Below are 21,394 nucleotides of genomic sequence, written 5' to 3' on the forward strand. Positions count from 1 at the left end.
TTTTTGGCGGGCTGGAACGGATTAATAGCATTTCAATGCATTTTAATGGGGAAATTTGATTTGAGAAACGAGCAATTTGAGTTACGAGCTCGGTCACAGAACGAATTAAACTCGTAAGTCAAGGTTCCACTGTATATATATATATATATATATATATATATATATATATATATATATATATATATATATATATATATATATATATATATATATATATATATATATATATATATATATACGTACATGTCGAAAGATTTGCAGCTCACGATTCATATTGTAAATGATAGCACACGGAGCAGTAAAATAATTAAAAATTCTTTATTAATAGCCTGACGTTTCAAGAACAAACTAGTTCTCCTCCTCAGAGGCGTTGCATGTGGTGTTAACCATTAAGTTCCGTTGGGGATGGTTCACGTGATGGATTGGTCCAAATCCTTGCCAATCACAGGGCTTCCATGCATTCAAATGACTTTGCCGTTTTTGACGTTGTCAGTGATTGTGTAGTGCTTTGTATGTGGGGTGTAAGTCGATGTGTCGGTTGATGGAGTTTTTATCAGAGCACCAGGCCTCGATAATCTCACGGTTCACTCTCAAATATCCTGTGCCAAGGATCGTGGTCTGATTCCATGAGAATGTGTGTTGGTTTGTGTGTTTGTGTGTCGCAACAAATGAAAACATGTCTTGTCGTCTTACAGCACGTTGGTGCCTAGTTAGCCTTGGGGTTGAGCATTTGGATGTTTGGCCCGCTTAATTGGCTTCGCAATCTTCACATTGTATGTTGTATATGACATTCTTCTTTCTGTCAAATTTGTTCACCTGGTCTTCTGGCTTTGACAGCTGTGCTCGTAAGGATGTTTGTGGTTTATGGGTGATGTTGATGTTGTATTCACATAGAATGCGGCTTGTGGTCTCGGAAGCGTGTTGTGTGTATGGAAGTGCCACTGTGTGGGGAGGTGTGTTTGGATGGTTGTTGTGGTAGTTGGATTTCCAGCGACAAGATTTGATAAATGCATTTGGGTCGTGGTTTTCTCGCAGTAGTTGAGTGACGTGCAGCATTTCCATCCGGCGTTGTTCACGGTCACTGCAGTGTGTTTTTGTTACTGCAATGCATGAACATCACATTCTTTCTGGAGCAAAAGTATTTACTATTTATTGTTTTTCCATAGTTTGAATGTGTTATAGCATTTTGGAACAAAAATACAGCTCAGAATCCCAAAGGCAGAACCAAGAAGAGCAAATATTTCAGAGGCAGTGGAATATTTTCCCTGTGTACTTGCATAGGCTGGAACAAAGGCCAAACATATGAGAGAGCAGACAAGCATACTGAAGGTAACAAATCTTATTTCACTGAATGTCGGGGAAAGTTGAGAGATTTTCACAGAAAATAATAAACATATTAAAATCAAAAGTCCCAGGTAAGAAAAAGCACTGATTGGCCAAACAGGTGATGAATCTCGACACTCCAATATGACGGTTCCTGGATTTGCTGATGTATTTTTCATTGACTTTGTGGGGTTCCATAAGACCCAAGAAATACACAGTAACAGTTGAGGGCTCACTCCCAGCAACACGAAAACTCGTGGATTTACTCTTCTCAACATCATCCAGAAGCCAATGTCTGGAAGGGGATCTGGAAAAATGTTTTTCATCAATTAACTCTGATGAGATAATAAAAAATGTTTATGGAAAGTTCGAAAATTAAAATTTGTATGTATTACTGTAACACCGAGCTAATACTCTCATTCCACCGCCTTTTGGGTTGGATGAGATATAGATCTGTGTAATTAGAAAACTAAATCCTGAACAGTTTTTGAAATTTCGCATACATATGCCACGTTACTGAGATGGTTGTCATGGCAAGATAATTCAGCCAATCACAGCCATGATCTAATCAGGTTGAGATAATTTCAGGAAGAATTTATAAATGCAATATGAAAGCGAAACGTTTAATAGTTTTTGAAACATCCAATGCACAAAAGTACATAGACAGATGATCGATCGGTCGATCAGACGGGGCTGACTTTAATATCACTGTCTATGACCCTCGTGGCGGGTTGAGGTTCAAGTGATGATGCAGAAGGCAGACGTCAGCTGAACAAACGAGATATCTCGTATTATTCTGCCATCTAAATTACATATGGAACAAAAAGTCAAATGTGTATATGTGCATAGGATATACAGTACCTTCAGAAAGTATTCAGACCCTTGAATTGTTCAGATTTTTGTGTTACAGCCTGAATTTATGATGGATCAAATTGAGATTTTTTTTGTCACTGATCAACACATCTTTTGTCACACAGAAATATCAAATTTACACAAGTATTCAACCCCAAGTCAATACTCCGTAGAAGCGTCTTTGGCAGCGATTACAGCTTCAAGTCTTCTTGGGTAGGTCTATAAGCTTTGCACATCTGGATTTGGGAAGTTTCTCCCATTCTTTGAACAGCAATCTTCAAGTCTTTCCACAGATTATTATCAATGGGATTCAAGTCTGGGCTCTGGCTGGGCCACCCAAGGACTTTCACATGCTTGTTCTGAAGCCATTCCAGTGTTGCTTTGGCTGTATGATTGGGGTCATTGTCCCGTTGGAAGGTAAATCCTAGCCGCAGTGTGAGGTTTTTTTGCACTCTGAAGCAGGTTCTCCTTAAAGATCAGCCTGTATTTGGCTCCATTCAGTGTTCTGTTCTCTCTATCCTTACAATTCTCCCAGTCCCCACCACTGAAAAGCATTCCCAAAGCATGATGCTGCCACCACCATGCTTCACGGTAGGGATGGTATTGGATGGGTGATGAACTGTGCTCGGTTTCCGCCAGACGTAGAGCTTTGCATCCAGGCCAAAGAGTTCAATTTTCGTCTTATAAGACTATCAAGTCTTTTGCCTCATGCTCTCAGTCTTTCACATACCTTTTTACAAACTCCATGCATGCATCATATGCCTTTTTCTCAGGAGTGGCTTCCATCTGAACACTCCCCCATGAAGCCTACATTTGTGAAATCCTGCAGAGATTGTTGTCCTTCTGGAAGATCCTCCCATTTCAGCCAAGGAACTCTGTAGTTGTGTCAGTGGCCATTGTTTTCTTGGTCACCTCCCTGACCGTCACGGCGTCGTGCCGGACGAAAACGTACTCCGCGGTGCGAAGCTCCGGGGCGACGTGGGAGGACGGGCAACCGTGGTGTGCCATCGGCACCGGGGTGAACCTCCTGGTGGTCTCCTGCAGGGTGGAGCGCTGTTGCGCCACGGACCAAGGAGTCGTGGAGTCGGGGATAAATTCGCCCGGCACCCGCAGCGGTTGTCCGAAGACCAGCTCCGCCGAGGGCGCGTGCTGGTCGTCCTTGGGCACCGTCCTGAGGCCCAGCAGGACCCAGGGGAGCCTGTCGGCCCAGCTGCCATCGCGGAGGCTGGCCCGGAGCGCGGCCTTCATGGAGCGATGAAAGCGCTCACACAGGCCGTTGGCCTGGGGGTGGTAGGCCGTGGTGCGGTGCAGTTTGACGCCGAGCCCTTGCGCCACCGCTCCCCAGAGCTCCGAGGTGAACTGGGGGCCGCGGTCGGATGAGATGTCCGAGGGGGCACCGAACCGGGCAACCCACGTGGCGATGAAGGCTTGCACGACGTCAGCCACAGCCATCGCCGTCAATGGCATGGCCTCCGGCCACCGGGTGGTGCGGTCCACCATGGTGAGCAGGTGGGTGAACCACCGCGAGGGGGGCAGAGATCCCACCAAGTCGACGTGGACGTGGTCGAACCGACGCTCGGGCACTGTAAACGGGGCCAACGGGGCCTGGGTGTGGTGGTGGACCTTTGCGCGCTGGCACGCGAGGCACGTCCTGGCCCAGTCGCGGACGTTCTTTCTGAGGCCATGCCAGACGAACTTCGCCGCGACGAGCTTCTGGGAGGCCTTCGTGCCCGGGTGGGACAGGCCGTGGATGGTGTCGAAAACCGGGCGCTGCCAGCCAGCGGGCACGATGGGGCGAGGCCGGCCGAGGGAGACGTCGCACAAGAGGGCTGTGCCCGCGACCTCGAACGGAACCTCGGTGACGCGGAGGCCCGTGACGGCGGTCCGCAAGGCCTGGACATCGTGGTCGGCGGTCTGGTCCTCCGCCATCCGGGCATAGTCGATCCCGAGGTGGACCGCGTGTGCGACGGACCGGGAAAGGCAATCTGCCACCTGGTTGTCTTTACCCGCGACGTGATGGATGTCCGTCATGTACTCGGACACGGCAGAGAGGTGACGTTGCTGCCGGGCCGACCATGGCTCGGCGACCATGGCCATCGCGAACACAAGGGGCTTGTGATCGACGAAAGCCGTAAACGGGCGGCCCTCGAGCAGATGGCGGAAGTGTCGGACCGCCAGGTGGAGCCCGAGCAGCTCGCAGTCGAAGGTGCTGTAGCGGCGTTCGTGCGGGCGAAGCTGCCAGCTAAAAAACGCCAGCGGCTGCCAAGCACCACGCACCCACTGCTCGTGCACCGCGCCAACCGCGTATTCCGACGCGTCGGTGGTGAGGGCGATTGGTGCATCGGGCGCCGGGTGCGCCAGCATGGTGGCATTGGCCAAGGCCAGCTTTGCGCCCGCAAATGCCACGGCCATCGGCTCCATCCAGGCGATGTCACCTTTGCCCGGCTTCCCCCAGAGGGCCTCGTGCAGGGGGCGCAGGAGCTGGGCGATGCGGGGCACGAAGCGGTGGTAAAGATTCACCATGCCCAGGAATTCCTGGAGCCCCTTGATCGTGCGGGGTGCGGGAAACTCCTGACGGCCTCCACCTTGGCCGGTAAAGGGATGGCCCCGTGCCTGGTGATGCGGTGCTCCAAGAAGTCGATGGCGGTGACGCCGAAACGGCACTTCGCGGGGTTGATGATCAGGCGATGCTGGCCCAGGCGTTCGAAGAGCGTGCGGAGGTGGAGCAGGTGCTCCTCCCGGGACACGCTCATGACTAGGATGTCGTCCAGGTAGACGTAGATGAAAGGTAAGTCGCGCAAGACGCTGTCCATGAGCCACTGACACGCCTGGGCCGCATTCTTCAACCCAAAAGGCATCCGCAGGAACTCAAAGAGGCCGAAAGGGGTGATGACGGCCGTCTTTGGGACATCGTCCGGTTGTACGGGGACCTGTTGGTAGCCCCAGATGAGGTCCACCTTGGAGAAAACGGTCGTGTTTGCCAACCGGGCGGAAAAGTCTTGAATATGCGGGACCGGGTAGCGGTCGGGGGTGGTGGCATCGTTGAGCCGGCGGTAGTCACCGCACGGCCGCCATCCACCGCCGGGCTTGGGCACTATGTGCAGAGGAGAGGCCCATGCACTGTTGAAGCGCCGTACGATGCCCAGCCGTTCCAGCATGGCGAACTCCGCTTTCACCACGGTGAGCTTCGTGGGGTCGAGGTGGCGTGCCCGGGCATAGACCGGTGGGCCGACGGTGGGGATATGGTGCTCCACCCCGTGTTTGATGGCCACCACTGAAAAGGTGGGCCGCGTGAGTGCCGGGAAACTGGCGAGGAGGCGGGTAAACTCGTCCGATGCCGGAAGTGTACAGACTAACCTCGCCGGGACAGAACCACTCAGCAAGCCGCTTGGCAAGCCGCTCAGTGAGCCGCTCAACGAGACGCTCAGCAAACAAGCGAGCGAGGTGAAGGTTTCGGCCTGGACGAGATGTCGACGCTTAACGTCCACCAACAGCCCATGCGCACAAAGGAAGTCCACACCGAGCAGGGCCATTGGCACGCTGGCGGTGACGAACGACCATTGGAAGCACTGCCCTCTGAACCACAGTGAGAGGCAACGCTTCCCGAATGTGCGGATGGGTGTTCCGTTGGCGGCAAGCAAAGCGGGGCCCCGACCCACAGCTTGTTTGTCGGACGCGGAGGCAGGGAGGACGCTTACCTGCGCTCCCGTTTCGCACAGAAAACGACGACCAGACGAGGTGTCCGTGATGAACAGGAGGCTGCCGGAATGGCCGACGCTCATGGCCGCAAGTGAGCGCCGGCCCGGTCGTTTCCCGACCCGTCAAATGAACACGGCGGGCGGCACGTTCTAGCCTTGCGGCCGAACCTGGCGTGATAGTAGCACCAGGTTTGCGGCGGTGGCGGCCACGTCGGCCGTGCCGGTGGCGGTGGTGGTGGTGGTGGCGGCGGTAGTGGGCGGCGCGTAGCAGCGGCCACGAGGGAAGCCTGGGGCGCTGTAGCCTCCGCACCGGGATCCACTACGACAGCACCGTAAACCGACCGCGTGTCACAGGCCACAAAAAATTTGTCGGCTTCTCCGGCCAGGGTGCAGGGTTCCGTTGTTTTTGAACCGGCCAGCGCGAGGCGCACCTGTACAGGTAGCTGGCAGAGGAAAAGTGCTCGGAAGAGGAAATCTGGGCACTTGTCTCCGAGAAGGGACAGCATAAAATCCATCAGAACGGACGGTCGTGTGTCACCGAGGGCAGGAAGGTCCAGGAGGCGGTTGGCGCGTTCGACCTCCGTGAGCCCGAATGTGGCGAGGAGGAGACGTTTGAGCGCCGTGTACTTGTGGTCGCCCGGCGGGCGCTGAAGGATGGACACGACGCGGGCGGCAGTGCCGGGCCCGAGGGCGGCGACCACGTGGTAGTACATGGTCTCGTCCGCCGTGATGCCCCGTAGTTGGAATTGAGTTTCGGCCTGCACAAACCAAACGTCGGCTTGCGCTTCCCAGAACTCCAGGAGTTTGATGGCGACGGCGTTGATAGCCATGGCACGTTCGGGGGTCAGCGACGGCTGAACCAGTCGGGGTCACCAGTGTGGTGCTGTGCACACACGACTCGATTGCCAAAAAGGTAGGCCACAACGTGTGGATACAAACGAAAGCACTTTATTACACGCTCGCTCATCAGCACTTGGCGGGCTCGACCTTCGAGCCCGCATATATATCCCGAGGCCACGCCTTGCCCCCGGGCGTGGCCGATCGGCCGAAAGGCGAGCATGTATCTCAGATCCACGCCCGGATGCTCATGCCACCCACTGGTGCGCGGAATTATTGATCATTGTGCCCGCCACAAAGGTGTGTTTCTTTCTAAATCATGTCCAATCAATTGAATTGGCCACAGGTGGAGTTCAATCAGGTTTTGGAGACATCTCAAGGATAATGAAAGGAAACTGGATGCACCTGAACTCAATTTGGAGCGTCATAGCAAAGGGGTTGAATACTTATTGACTCAAGACATTTCACCTTTCATTTTTAATTAATTTGTAAAATTCTGTGTTAAATAATCCGCTTTCACATTATCGGGTATTATGTGTAGATCAGTGACAAAAAGTCTCAATTCAATCCATTTTAAATTCAGGCTGTAACACAACAACATGTGAAAAAGCCAAGGGGTGTCAATACCTTCTGAAGGCATGAATCAAGCGGCTCCATAAATGTCTCCATCTTGAGTTTGGATCAGTTGTTCATTAATCGTTTATGAATGTTGTGTTATTCATTTATGAATGTTGAATATTAATCGAATGTGTAATAATTAATAATTGTATTCATTTAAGGCTGCAGTGTGAAAACTTACCTCTTGTTTGCAAAAGTATTTCACAGGTCCTGCTTATAACACAAGAAATGACAAACACAAGGAAAGTGGAGGAAAGTGTTTGCCGTATTGGGCAGGTTGCATCTGTTGGTTCACCTACAAAATTAATAACACAACCAAAGCAACCTGTCAGTGCCAAAAGTAAAAGTCCCATTCCCATTCGCATCTCATGAAGCAGATGCATCATCACACCGATGAGCATTGTGAACACAAGTCCCAATGCAGTACAAGCCAGCAGAATAACACTTAGGGGATCTGAATAGTCCAAAAACTCAATAGGCATACGCACACAACCATTCCTTCCCTTCGTCGACCAGAACATCTCTGGGCAGGAAATGCAGTTGGGGGAATCTGCACACAATTCAACAAAATAAATATGTGAACGGAACATTCACTACTTTCCCAGCCTGTTGAAAGAACTCCAATAAAGTTGTGTTATATTTATTTGAACGAGCAGAGTACCCGCCCTACGAGCGATCTTACGGGCTTCTTGTTCCAAACAAGCAACACTTTTTTCTGCCATTGGATATTTTCTGCTGACACAACTACTTTTACTTGGATTTCTTGTTGGTTTCCTTTGGTAATATTGCTCTTGCTGATTTCTGTTCAACTTAGGTGTCCTTGGTTTTTGAGGCATCTCAATTTACCAGAAAAAAACAAAAAACATCAAGCATCACCCAAGCTAACAATACCCACAACCAACCCACACCCCCCTCTTTCCCCTCCACCATCCCCCATCATGCATCAACCCCACACCCCTCTCCGACACTTCACTTCCCCCCACAATGCCCCTTCAACCATCACTCTCGCTAACAATACCCATGACCACCTTACACCACCCTCATCCATCATCCTAGCTAGCCATACCCATGACCACCCCACACCCCATTCTACCACCCCTCACATTTCCCCAATAAACCATCACCCTCGCTAACAATACCCATGACCACCCCACTCCCCAAACCCCACTCCACCATCCCCTCACAATCCCCTCTCAACCGTCACCGTAGCTAACAATACACATGACAGCCCCACACCCCTCACCCCACTCCACCACCCCTCACATTGCCCCATCAACCATCACCCTAGCTAACAATACCCATGTCCATTCCACCCCCCTTACCCCCACTCCACCATCCTCTGTCAACCATGACCGTAGTTGACAATACCCCAACAACTCCACGACACCTTCCCCCCGCAATCTCCCTTCAACCGTCACCCAGGCTAACAATACCCATGACCGCCCCACACCCCACTCCACCACCCCTTACGAACCCCTATCAACCGTCAACCTAGCTAACAATACCCACGACCCCGACCCCCTCCTCCCTCCACCATCCCCTCACAATTCCCCGTCAACCATCACCCTAGCTTACAATACCCCACATTCCCCCTCCCCCATTCATTATCCCCAATCAGTATCGGAATCCGAGCTGGCAATGCGCCGTTGTTGTCGGTAGGATCACGGCGAGTCCACAATGTGACCTCACTGGCAGTTACGAAAATCGACAGTCTCGGGTTTTTTCGGCACTTTGTGATTGGCAAATAAAAAAAAATTCCCTTCAAATTAGACCGTGACTAATGATTGCCAAAGGTTTCTCAGAAAAACAAATTTTGTTTGGGTTCCCCTTTCAAGGTCTTTTGGGTCTTCAGGGTCTTTTCAGTCTTTTTGATCGTGATGGTCTTTTGGGTCTTCAGGGTCCTTTCCGACTTGAGGGTCTTTTCATTCTTTGGAGTTTTTTGGGACTTTAAGGATCTTTGGGATCTTCGTGGTCTTTTCAGTCTTTGGAGTATTTTGGTATTCAGGATATTTTGTGTATTTGGGGTCCATTGGGTCTTTTCAACCTTTTGCGTCATTAAGGGTCTTCAGGTTCTTTTTGTATTTTTGTTTTTTTTGGGTCTTCAAGGATCTTTGGGATATTTTGCATCTTTTGGTTATTTGGGGTCTTTTGGGTCTTTATGGGTCTTTGGAGTATTTGGGTCTTTTGGGACCTTTGGGTCCTCGGTGTCTTCAGGGTCTTTTGGTCCTCCTATGTATTCAGGGTCTTTTGGTTCTCTTGGGTCTTCGGGGTCATTAAGGGTCTTTTGGGTATTCAGGGTTTTTAATGGTCCTTGGAATATTTTTAGTCTGTGGGGTCTTTTATGTCTTCGTGGTCTTTTGAATCTCAGGGTATTTTGGGTCTTCGGGGTATTTTGGGTCTATTGGGTCTTTTCAGTATTTTAAGTCTTTGGGGTCTTTTAGGTCTTCGGGGTCTTGTCGGTCTTTGGGATTTTTTTGGGGTCTTTAAGGGTATTTGGTGTCTTTCAGGGTTTTTGGTGTATTTTTAGTCTTCTGGGTCTTTTGCTTCTATTGGGTGTTCGAGGTCTTTAAGGGTCTTCGGGGTCTTCGGGGTTGTTAATGGTCTTTGGAAATTTTTCAGTATTTGGGGTCTATTAGGTCTTCGGTGTCTTTCATGTCTTCAGGGTATTTTGCGTCTTCATGGTATTTAGGGGATTCGGGTCCTTTAGGTCTTTGGGGTCTTTTAGATCTTCGGGGTCTTTTAGGTGGATGGCGTCTTTTAGGTCTTCGGTACAGAAAGTGGTACAGAAAGAGGGAGGATGTGTGACAGAGTGGCCCAGGTTGCCTTGGAAGGCTCACTTTGTATAGGGAGTTTGTATATGGAGACCTCTGTATATATATTGCTCCGGTTTTGAGATTGGCACATATTGGTCATGAAAGGTTAAAGGGTTGCCCCCCATAGATGGTCCACAAGTAACACGTAGGCCACCTGTAGTATTAGTTATGTCATAGTATGTGTAAGTATAGGCCATTTCCCCTGGTAATATCTGCGTTGTGTAAAGACATGAGTTTAGGTCCCTTCATTTTGCGCCCACCCTCCAAGTTCCACCTCCATGGGCATAATTGACCCCGCGCCCTATTTGGCTGATCCACTCAGTTTGTTACGCTTTGGCTGCCAGCAACATTTGTTACGCTTTGGCTGCCAGCAGCATTCGCTGCCCTTTGTTCGCTCACTAGTCGAGTAACACGAGGTAGGCCTGAGAAGAAGGCGGAGCACGGGGTCGGGTGGGGCGGCGTCAAGTCAGCGCGTCAGAGGCGATGACGGTAAGGGCCACCAGCCAACCAGGGCTCTCACGGCATGGCGTGACAGGACGTTGTGAGGCGTGTCTGGTAGGTGCTAGAAGGTTCGCTGGGCGTGCCTATAAAAGTCACTGCACAAGGACTTAGGAGAGAGCACGAGGGAGAATGAGGAGGACTGATTGGCACGAGAGAACTCGCAAGGGGAGAGCGCACGTGAGAGGACTTTGAAGAACATGATTCACAGCGCTCGCTTTGGAGGCATTGCACTATATCTCAGTATAGCGTACGCGCCGAAGGAAAGGCAGCAAGATGCGCCGGTGGCAAATAGCGCTTACTCAGCCACGCGAGTGAATGCGGCAAAGCCGCCAGTGATAACCGCCAGAGCCCAGACCTTACCGTTCGCCCCGTATTAACTCTTGTGCTCCAAACGACACATGGAGAGCTCCTGCCCCTCTACTTACCATCTGCACGGGACGAGCCGGAGACCGGAGGGAGCTGCACGAGAGCCATCCTTGGACGCGGACCATCACCCTGCAGCTGCAAGCCCCGTGTGAGTGTGTCTGTGTGTGAGACGGGCCCGTTTGTCCTGGGTAGTAAGTTAAGACTGTAAAAGGCTGCACTGTGTCCCCTTTTTCTGGAATCCCTGTATAGTGTAAATAAATCTTGTTATTCCTTTCTTCCCAATTCGATCGCCTTTGTGATTTCTCCATTGGCTAAGCGTGGCATGAACAAGATCGCTCGAACCGGGGTCACCATCTCAAAGGCACGGATCGCGTGTATGCACCGCTTGGCGTCTCAGAACGCGTGATTCGTGCGGGGCTTATTTCCTCATTCCAGGGCAGCGTGAGTAATTAGGTAATATGATTCTAGTCCTACGACCCTATTTCGCGCTGTCCGGGAAGGACGTCATAGGTCACGGGTCCCGTCGGCCAGTCAAAGACAAGGGGACTAATCCCCCCTTGGTAAGGGGAGAAGGCCGGCGCTGAGATCCACAACAATATATATATATATATATATATATATATATATATATATATATATATATACATACATATATACATATATATGTATGTATATATACATATCTAGAATATATATATATATATATATATATACATACATATATATACACAGACTTGGCATTTAATATGGAACCTTTTTTTTTTTTCTTGACTTGGGTTTACTTTCTGAACTCAGTATATCAATCTGGTGAGTTTCTTTTACCCTTCGGTGATGTCTTTGTTGAAAGAAACATGTCACTGATTGTCTTTCACAGCAAGAAGTCAATAACAGGATTATATCACAGGTGGCGTGACAAAATGTAAGGACAGGTACATTTGACGATTGGCTTCACAATGGGGTATATAAGGGTTGTTGCGTTCTGTATTAGTGGAAAACAACTGCTGCACGTCTACAAAAGTTATTGCCGCTTCCTCTGGAGATGGTCCGTCAACTTGATAATGCTGTTTGTCATGGAGTGGTGGCTTTACGAAATTCTGGCATGAAAGAGCGTGCTATTGCTCGGCAGTATGGCATCACTCAAGGTCAGGCGTCAAAGATCCTGAAACGAAATGCTCAGAGGGGTGTCCCTACTCCAATACCGAGGCCAGGACGTCCACGCAGAACCACAAGGAGAGATGATCGCCAGCTGCAGCGGTTAGTCTGCAATGGCCGTACCAAGTCAGCTAATCGGCTTATGGCTGAGTGGCAGCAACTGACAAATGTGCCTGTATCCAGAAGGCTAGTGAACCAACGACTGGTTCAAGCAGGCTATCGTGCCAGGCGTCCCCTGAGAAAGCCATGCCTGACCAGACAACACAGCCAGCGCCGATTGCAGTGGGCCAGAGAGCACCGTCAATGGCAGCCAGGACACTGGAATCACGTGACCTTCAGTGACGAGTCTAGATTTCTGGTCTATCGTCAAGATGGCCGCGTCCGAGTGTGCAGACAAGTGCATGAAGCCCACAACGAAGATTGTATAGTGCCAAGAGTCCAAGCTGGAGGTGGTGAGGTGACCGTTTGGGCTGTTTTTCATGCAGGGGGAAAACTGACCTGGTTGTTCTGAATGGAAACCTGAACCAGTTCAAGTACAGGGTCATTCTGGAAGAAACATTGGTTCCATTTGGTCGTGCAGCCTTTCGAGGAAACTTTGTCTTCCAAGATGACAATGCATGGCCTCATCATGCTCGCATGATCCAACACTTTCTTGCTGACCGTGGTGTAGAGCATATGGAGTGGCCTGCCATGTCCCTGGATATGAATTCGATAGAGAACTTGTGGGCAGAATTAACGCGTCAAAACGACAACCTGGACCAGCATCCCACCTCTGTGCGTGAATTGCAGCAGGCTATTGTCACTGCATGGCAAGCGATTCCTGTCCAAACCTTGGCAAATCTCGTGAGCAGCATGCCTCGACGTGTACGTGCTCTCCTGAATGCTCGTGGGGGTTACACGAAGTACTGAACTGTAATTTTACTGTCCGTAATCCCAGTCATAATTTAGCTTTTGTTTTTGTTGATTTTTTTTTTGCCTAATATGCAAAATAAAGAGATACTTCTGGAAAACGTACAGAAGTTTAACACAGTACTGTCCATGCATTGAGTTCGATATCAGTTTACATCACTTTCAAGGATCAATTTATTTGCTTCGAAATGTCAAATGTGGTTTTTGTTTATTTTAAAGGTCACATTAACAAAATCTAGAATAATTTCAACATTATTCCAATGAACTTTTGGTTCTAAGTCATCTTGAAAAGTAAGTTCACCCCCACAAAAAAAATATTCCATATTAAATGCCAAGTCTGTATATCAGTTTTGATGCGATTTCATACCATCAGTGGTGAACCACCATTAAGGTATCCCATCCAGCTTTGCTGTACCTTAATGAAAGCGATAAGTACAGGCTGCCACATGGCACATTATCTCTGGTATGGAATCGCCTGGATATATATATATATATATATATATATATATATATATATATATATATATATATATATATATATATATATATATATATATATATATATATATATATATATATATATATATATATATATATATATATATATATATATATATATATATAGGATTGTGTTTTTTTTATTGTGTTTTTTTTATTATTGCTTTATTCTGGACCCTCCTGCCTCCAGTCTGTTGTATAAAGGTCAAAGGGCATTCCCGTAGTTAATTCCATAAAACATACACGAAGGACACCATATATCCCTGTTCAGTAGTTATATCCTTATTCTGTGTATTAGGCTAAGGCTTTGTCTTCCATTAATTAATACTCCATTGCACCGAATCAATTAAGAATAGCTCCCCTTCAATAATTCCATTTCCCAGCCAAACTCTCCATCTCTGGGTAAAGCAGTTCACAAGCGTGGGGTGCGCGCCCTCTCATTTCGCTGCTATAGTGAATATGTGCTCCGTGCTCTGTTTGAACAGGAGGGGCGGGGTCGCCAGGGAGAGGCAAGCCCAGGGCGCGCCACGAAGGGCGGGGCTGTTCAGCCCCATGCCCAAATAAGGAAACAAGCCCGTGGCTCGCCACGAGGGGCGTGCCGTCGGCGCCATGCCCAAATAAGGAGACAAGCCCATGGGATTGCCATAAAGGGTCACGAAACAGAGCACGGGGGGGAGGGCGGTACCGAAACCGAGGAGGGCGTGACACACCCGCGCTGAAGGTATGGGAGAAGGGTGCGACGATCGCTGGAAAAAGATACACCAGAGATACGGCAGATGAGTCCAGGTGCGTAAGAGGGTTGGCAGTCCACCGGGAGAGAGTTGAGAGTTGCGCCGGAGTTACGTGAGATACGGAAAGCCTTTGGGTGGTTGTTGCGTGAGAGATACGAAAAGCCTTTGACAACGAGCCGCTTCAACCAGCCACGTGAAGCCCTGACGGGGCAGCGAGTGACCCTGCCAGTGTGCGGTGTAAAGCCGAATACAAGGAGCTGCCGGCTCCTCGCTTCCCGCCCGGAGTGGACCTGCTCGCTGTGCCCTGTGATTCCACGTGCTCATCCCTCCAAACGATTCCTGCCCTTCGATCCTTTTGCGTACGTGAGTTTGTTTTGTTTGTTCTGTCCTGGGTAATAAGTTAAGCCTGTTCAGTTAAGCTAGTATTTTCACTGTGTCTTTCTGGACCGTCCCTCTTTCTGCTTTATTTTCTTATCTTTCCTTCTTCCTTGGTTTCTTTGGTCCTGTACATAGTAATAAATTATATTCGTATTGCAAAACCTTTTTGTCTTCTTCTTCTTCTTCACATCCGTGTCACCTTTGTCTTTTCCCTACTGAATATCTGTGGCGCGATTTTGGCCAACGTTCAGGAATCGGGTTAGTCGGGGTAACTGTTCGGGCGCGGCAGCCATCCGCTCGGCAAATAACATCCTAGCCGCGTCAGTAACAATATATATATATTGTAACGGTTTTGAGAAGTGTAACGAATTTGAGAAGTGTAACGGTTTTTGAGAAGTGTAACAATTTTGGAGGAAGTGTAACGAATGTGAAAAGTATGGTTTTGTTATGTGTAACACCCTCGTAATGTAAATAATGGTCGCAGCCGTCCTCCTAGTTAATTCTATGAAACTTACACACAGGCCACGATATATCTTTTTAAATAGTTTATTTCCTTATTCCATGTAGGTTAAATATGTGTTTCCCACTAGATTGACTCTGCATTGTATCAAACGAAATAAGCGTAGGCCCTTCCAATTTCCCCAATCATCTCCGCTCTCCAAAGTTCCTTTCAAAAGCGGTGCGAGTGGTGTTCAATCCCGCAAGCCGCCATTGCCCATGTGCTCATCTCGGAGAAGAGGGGGGTAGGAGCCGCCAACTCACAGGCGTGGCACGTCGTCATGATCAAGGGGGGAAATCGGACAGCCCTAACAGCCAACCAGCACCGCGGTTAGCGACCCGGTAGGCGTGCCCTCGCAGCCGGCGGCTTGATTCCGCCCGGAGTAATAAAAGGGACTGGAAGGGACTGCTTCGGGAGATGACCTGGGAGATGACATGAGAGAGGACATGTGAGCGGTGAGCTGTGAGCTGTGAGATGAGAGACGCTCCAAACCGAAAAGGAGAGATACTTGGAGAGGAAACCAGCTTTAAAGGGACGTGCTGAGAGGAGGGAGACGGCTCCACCAGAAGGAGAGGAACAGGTGTGACCGAGCCAGTGCGTGACGTCTACAGCATCGGCAGCGGATACGCGGCCGAGGGTTTTCCCGCCAAAAACGCGAGGAATTGAGAGCTGCTGCCTCCGACCCTGCCTCCCTCTCCAGCAACCCACCTCAAGCCATACCTGCCTGCAATATCCCCCGTGTAAGTGTGAACGTCGTCTGTCCTAATCGTTGTCCTGGGGTTAAGTAAATTGAATAGTATAAGCTAACGATGCACTGTGTGACTGCTTCTTCCATCCATTGCTTGTAAATAATTTTGGTCGCTCCTTCTTTTTGCTTGTGTGTGTATAATAAATCTGTTCTTCCTCCGTACTCTGTCTTCTTCTCTTTTCCTTCTCTTTCGGTCGCTTTAGAGGTTTCCCGATTGAATATCTGTGGTGCGATCTGGTCAACGTTGGGGGAGTCGGGCCAATTGGGGATCCTGTTAGGTCGCGGTTGGACCATCCGCTCGGCCCATCATAACATCTAAACCGCGATCTGTAACAATTGGTGTCTGGGAGTGGGATTCGAGGCCCGAACCAAATTTTTAAGAGGTGTAGGAAAAAAATAATTTTTGGTCAAAATTACGAGCTGCCGAAATTTTGTTTAATAAAACCCGAATTTTGAGATCGCGCCATGGACAATCAAGGCGATCGGATGTCGGTGGGGGAGATAGACGGGTTAGGGGTAACCCAGGACTTAGGGGAAGAAAGGGAGGAGGAGAGCAATGAGGAGGCGGTTGAGGGGGTATCAGGCGCACAAAATGGCGTCCTCGCGCACGAGGTTTCGGGCGCGCAAAATGGCACCTCGCACATGGCCACGGCGACCGCGCCCGCGACCGTAGCAGCGCCGCTGGTGGATTCGAACCTTTTTATGTTACAAATGGGGGCCCTTATGGAGAGGCTAGAAGCAAAAATGGGGGTAATGGGGAACCGGATGGAGGCTCAGAATGAGCAATTGGGGGTAATGGGGAACCGGATGGATGCTCAGGGTGAACGATTGGAGGGCCAAATGGGGGTAATGAGGGACGAAGCGAGGGGTACCGGTGAGGGGTTAGACAAGAAATTTGGGAAGTTAGACAATAATTTTGAGGAGTTAGACAAGAAATTTGGGAAGTTAGACAATAATTTTGAGGGGTTAGACAACGGGATAAAAGAGGTGAAAATGGGTTAATGGGGTTAGAAAATAGGATGGAGGACAAATTGCGGGAAATAGGGGAACAATCTGCCAGGGAAATCAAACGAATGGGGAACCAGATAGAGGAGGTGCAAATCGGGTTGGAAAGTAAACTGGATGCTCAGAGGGATGAATTGGGACAGATGAGGGTGGCATCTACAAAAGAGATGGAGGAGATACGATGAGGTGTAAGTGAGGAGGTCTCGGGGCTACGCGAGGAGGTAAAGCGAGGTGAGAAGCGTATGGAGAAAGAGGTGAGGAATAATACGGCTAGGTTACAGGGGGGCATAGAGGGTCTGACGAAGGGAGTAGAACAGCTGACAGTCGGACAAAGGGAACTAGCGGACCAAGTGGAAAAGAACACTGCAATCATCGGGGGTTTAAAAGCGACACAAAAGGACATTAAAAACGAATTAATAGCAACACAAAAGGAATGTCAGATGGTACATGAGGGGTTGACGAAGAAGATGGAGGAGGTGACAGAGGTAATGGAGACGAAGGACCGAGAGGTGAGGACGCACATCGAAACGGTTAAGGTGGCGTTAGAGGAAGAGATAGAGGTGGCGCACCGGGAGATGAAGGAGGTAAAGGAAAAATTAGAGGAGGTGGAAGAGGGGGTGAGTGAAATTAAGAAGAGACGGAGGGAAACTAAGAGGGAGATAAAGGAGGAAGCCATGGAATATGTACAAGGTCTGTGTTCAAATCATGATGAGGTGCTCACTAACCAAATAAAAAGTTTGCAGGTGGCAAAAGAGGTGCGGAGACGAGGTGCCAAGGTGAGTGGCGAAATATTCGGCAATGTATATAATGTGAGGAAAGCTTCAGTCGGCTTGGGGATTGGTTTGGATCCGGGTGTTCGTGAGAGGCCGTTGGTGAAGTGTGCGACAGGTCTGGTGTGCGAAAAAAGAGGTGTGCGAGAATGTCCGACCATGGGGTGTGTGAGGAAAAAGTGCACGCCGAGGAGTGAGTGTGCTGTCAAGAGTGAGTCGGTCGTAGCGCATGTGCGAGGGGGTACATGGAAGCGCGGTGTGGTGAGTGTTACGGAGGAAGTAACGAGAGAGTGTACACCTGTGGTGAGTGTTACAGAGGATGTAACGAGAAAGTGTACGCCTGTGGTGAGTGTTACGGAGGAAGTAACGAAAGAGTGTGCGCAAGAGGATGCGCGAGAAAGGTGTGTAACAGACAGGTGCATGGGGAAAGAGTGTGCTGTCGAGAGTAAGGGTGAGTGCGCTGTCAAGAATGGAGGTGAAAGTAGTGAGAGCGACACGGAGCGTGAGTTGGTTGTGACAGGTGAGCGAGGATGTACACCTGGAATGGAAGGATGCACACCTGGAATGGTAGAGCGTGTGTGGGAATGCACACTTGAGTTGGTCGTGAGGCACGTGGTTGGGTGTGCGAATGAAAGCACACCTGTAATTGTCACAGAGGAGGTGACCGAGGAAGGGGCGCGAAGAGGTGTGTTGGTGAGGTGTGCGAGCGACGAATGTGTGCCAAGGTGTTCGGTGGGCAGGTGTGTGACCAAGTCGGTGAGCGGAATGAGTGTACCGAGGTGTGTAAGGAAAGGTACGAGGAGCATGGGAACAGCTGGAGGTATGAGCAAGAAAGGGGTAGCGTATGCATGTAAGCATCCAGGTGAGGCATCGACGGTAACCGGGTTAGCGGTTAGAGCGACTTTTAGCCGAATCGGGCCCTCGGTGCGTGCCGGGCTTCGCGTGCCGCGAGAACCAGCGGGGATCCGAGCCACGGCGGGTTCGAAAGGACCGCCGTACGCGATCCACGCTGGGCCTCACTTGGAACGGCCGCGTCCGTGCTCCACTAGGCGGAGCGGGCAGCCCGATAGGAAGGGTCGTCATGGCGACCACTTTCTATTGAGACGTGCCGGCAGGTCGAGATCGGGACATTGGATGGCTCCATGCCGAGGTGGTGCGTGGGATCTCGGCCCGGGTAAGCCCCCGTCCCTGCACCGAGTGCCGGACGCATCCAGCCGCCGGCACCAAAGAACCCGCGTTCATTGCTCGGCTGTACGAAGCCAAGCTTTAGAAGGGAATTGGCGCACCGAGAGGACCTAATAAGTAGACGGGTGATGAGGATAGTGTTTTGGCCCCGAAATTAGAAAAAAAAGGCAAAAATTGATGATTGGTACGGTGATTAGCGGTAAATGGCAAATTTTTGATTTGTTGAATTTGGACGAGCGAAATTGATAGGACCTCCCCGAAGTGGTGGGATGGCAAATCCACCATCCCTCACAAAATGTGGGGGGGCAAAGGAGCACTAGCTTATGGGGTTGATGGCAGTGAAAACTAGCCCGGGTGGGTTAGGATATCGTGTGTAGGGCCCTAGAAGATGACATTAGGTGACGTTAAGATTAGTTAGTGACTGATACCTGTAGTGGGGACGCAGGTAGTTTAGGGTGGATGATAATGATGTGGGAGCGCAATAGTTTAAAGGGACGACTGGGAAGCGCAAGTTTCAGAGGGGAGTAGTTAGCTGAGATGATGCCGTGTGTTTGAGGATTGAACAGGTGTGATTGAACAGGTGTGATTGCACAGGTGTGCAACTGAACAGGTGTGTGGAGCAGTGTATGAGGGAGTAGTGGTGATTGCGTGTTGTGTTGACCAAATGGTCCAGGAAGAAAGGAGGGTGCAGGTGGCACCAGGTGTGAGTGCACAGGTGTGCAACAACAGGTATGGAGGACAGGTGTATGGAATAAATGGTATGGAGTATTGGAATGGATGGTCGTGGAGTGAGTATGGTGGAAATTGTGGAGTGGAGTGGATGGTGCGAAGGTGTGAATGGGGGAAGAGGGGACCCCCATCACGGATACCCGGGGCGGGTAGTGTAAGTGTTAGGTAGAGGGTACAGGTAAATTGTGGTTGGATATTGGCATCTGTGGTGCGGGTGAAAGAATGGTCTTTGGATGGGTGCATTAGTGTTGTGGAAATGGCTGGGCGTGTAGCCTGTTAGTGTGTGTAGTTGGTTTGGGCACTCCACCACTGTGAGGATGTCGGCCAGGTGAGGCCGCAGGTGGGCTCTGGGAGCCGGTAGTAGTTGTTGTGGATGGGGCCCGAGGATCCGGAGGACGGACCCGGGTAGCCCAGTGCCAGAGGGCACCGAGTGGGGTGACAGAGCCAGGAGGGGTCTTCCCCAGTTAGTTAGGTTAGGGTGAGGAGCTAGGTAAGCTCAGGTGGCAACTGCAGTGGTGGAGGTGTGCAGGTGGGTAGACCTGCTGGGAGAGCTACACGTCGCAGCCCAGAAATTGTGCGAGGGCACCGGGAGATGAATCGGGGGAGTGAGACCCCAAATTGAGAAGCACCACAGTTTGGTCAATGGGAATTGGTTATTAGAACCCATAGTGTAAGTTGGCCAATGGATTGGCAGGGAGAGACCCCGGGTAGTGTAAAGTGTGTTAAAGTCATTTAGAGGATAGTTAGGATTGAAGTCTCCTCGCACCATCTGCATCCACTCACCTGAGGTGACAGGTACTCCACACCATGCCATGTTTTGATTATTTTTTACTGTGCAAATGTTTGGATTGTGAGACGCATCATGACGTGGGTGTGACATTGTGCGTAATTCCATCTCTCCCTCCTTATGAGGATTGATGACGAATTGGGTGATGGCAAATTTTGGTTAGAGGGATTGTGGTGACGAATTTGGTATCGAGGAAATATGGGGAAGACGTGACAGTAGTGACGAATTTGTAAATGGGTAGATTTTGTAAATATGGGGTAAGGGCAAGGGTAGTGTAGGTGACAGGGGGGGTGACGTACGGTAGGGACGAGCTTTCTCACTTCGCCCTCTGTACGCATTTCGCCTTGCATTGCCTTATTGATGTGTACCCTTGTGACCTTACCCCTCGCTCAATTGTCTCTTTTGTCTCCCACATGACCTGTGCGCCATTGGGTGCCGAGGGGAGCGTGCGTGAGGTGGCCATTGTGCGCACGAGATTCCCAGAACCAGCATGCATTGCGTTGATGTACCACTTTATGGACCGCTGCTCTGTGGCCAAGTACCACTTGATGGACCCCAGGTTCTGGGGCAGGGCACCCCTGTTGGAGACCGGCCATAGTGGCCAGGGAATCTTGCTTGCGGACCTCGGTAAGGTGGCACCTATGCCAAACAGGTGGACCACCCTTAGTTGGCCCCTGAGGCCCTAAATAAAAACGAACACAAGTTGTGCTTTTTATTATTTCCAAGTAGGACGCATGAAGCTAGAAGACGTCGGGAAGAACATCGGCCCAGCAGAGAAAGAGAAGACCACCACCAGTTGTTTTGTTGTGTTTATTATGAACCGTGGTGACTGTGCACCGAGAGGTGCTTTTGTGGTGCTTTGTGGTGCTTTTGGGTGCTTTGGTGGTATTGGTACTGGTGCATCGATGTGGTGCGGGTGAAAGTGCGGGTGACGTGACAGTAGTGACGTGACAATGCTGCATGCTGTCTCCTCCCTCCCAACAGGAATTTCTTTT

General features: G+C 50.1%; 1 protein-coding gene across 1 annotated transcript in view; it reads right to left on the reverse strand.

The window, feature by feature from the left end:
* Positions 1 to 1,145: 1,145 nt before the first annotated feature.
* The window catches only part of LOC144891251 (extracellular calcium-sensing receptor-like), a 74,940-nt gene continuing 54,691 nt past the window's right edge, over positions 1,146 to 21,394 (reverse strand). The window contains exons 8-9 of the mRNA XM_078773664.1: positions 7,593 to 7,878; positions 1,146 to 1,347 (exon numbers count right to left, since the gene is read on the reverse strand). Of these exons, the coding sequence (XP_078629790.1) occupies positions 1,146 to 1,347; positions 7,593 to 7,878 (488 nt within the window). The remainder of the gene's footprint in view (positions 1,348 to 7,592; positions 7,879 to 21,394) is intronic.

This window comes from Myxine glutinosa, chromosome 3 (assembly GCF_964187855.1).
Source record: "Myxine glutinosa chromosome 3, kmMyxGlut1.1, whole genome shotgun sequence".
Taxonomy (NCBI): Eukaryota; Metazoa; Chordata; class Myxini; order Myxiniformes; family Myxinidae; genus Myxine; species Myxine glutinosa.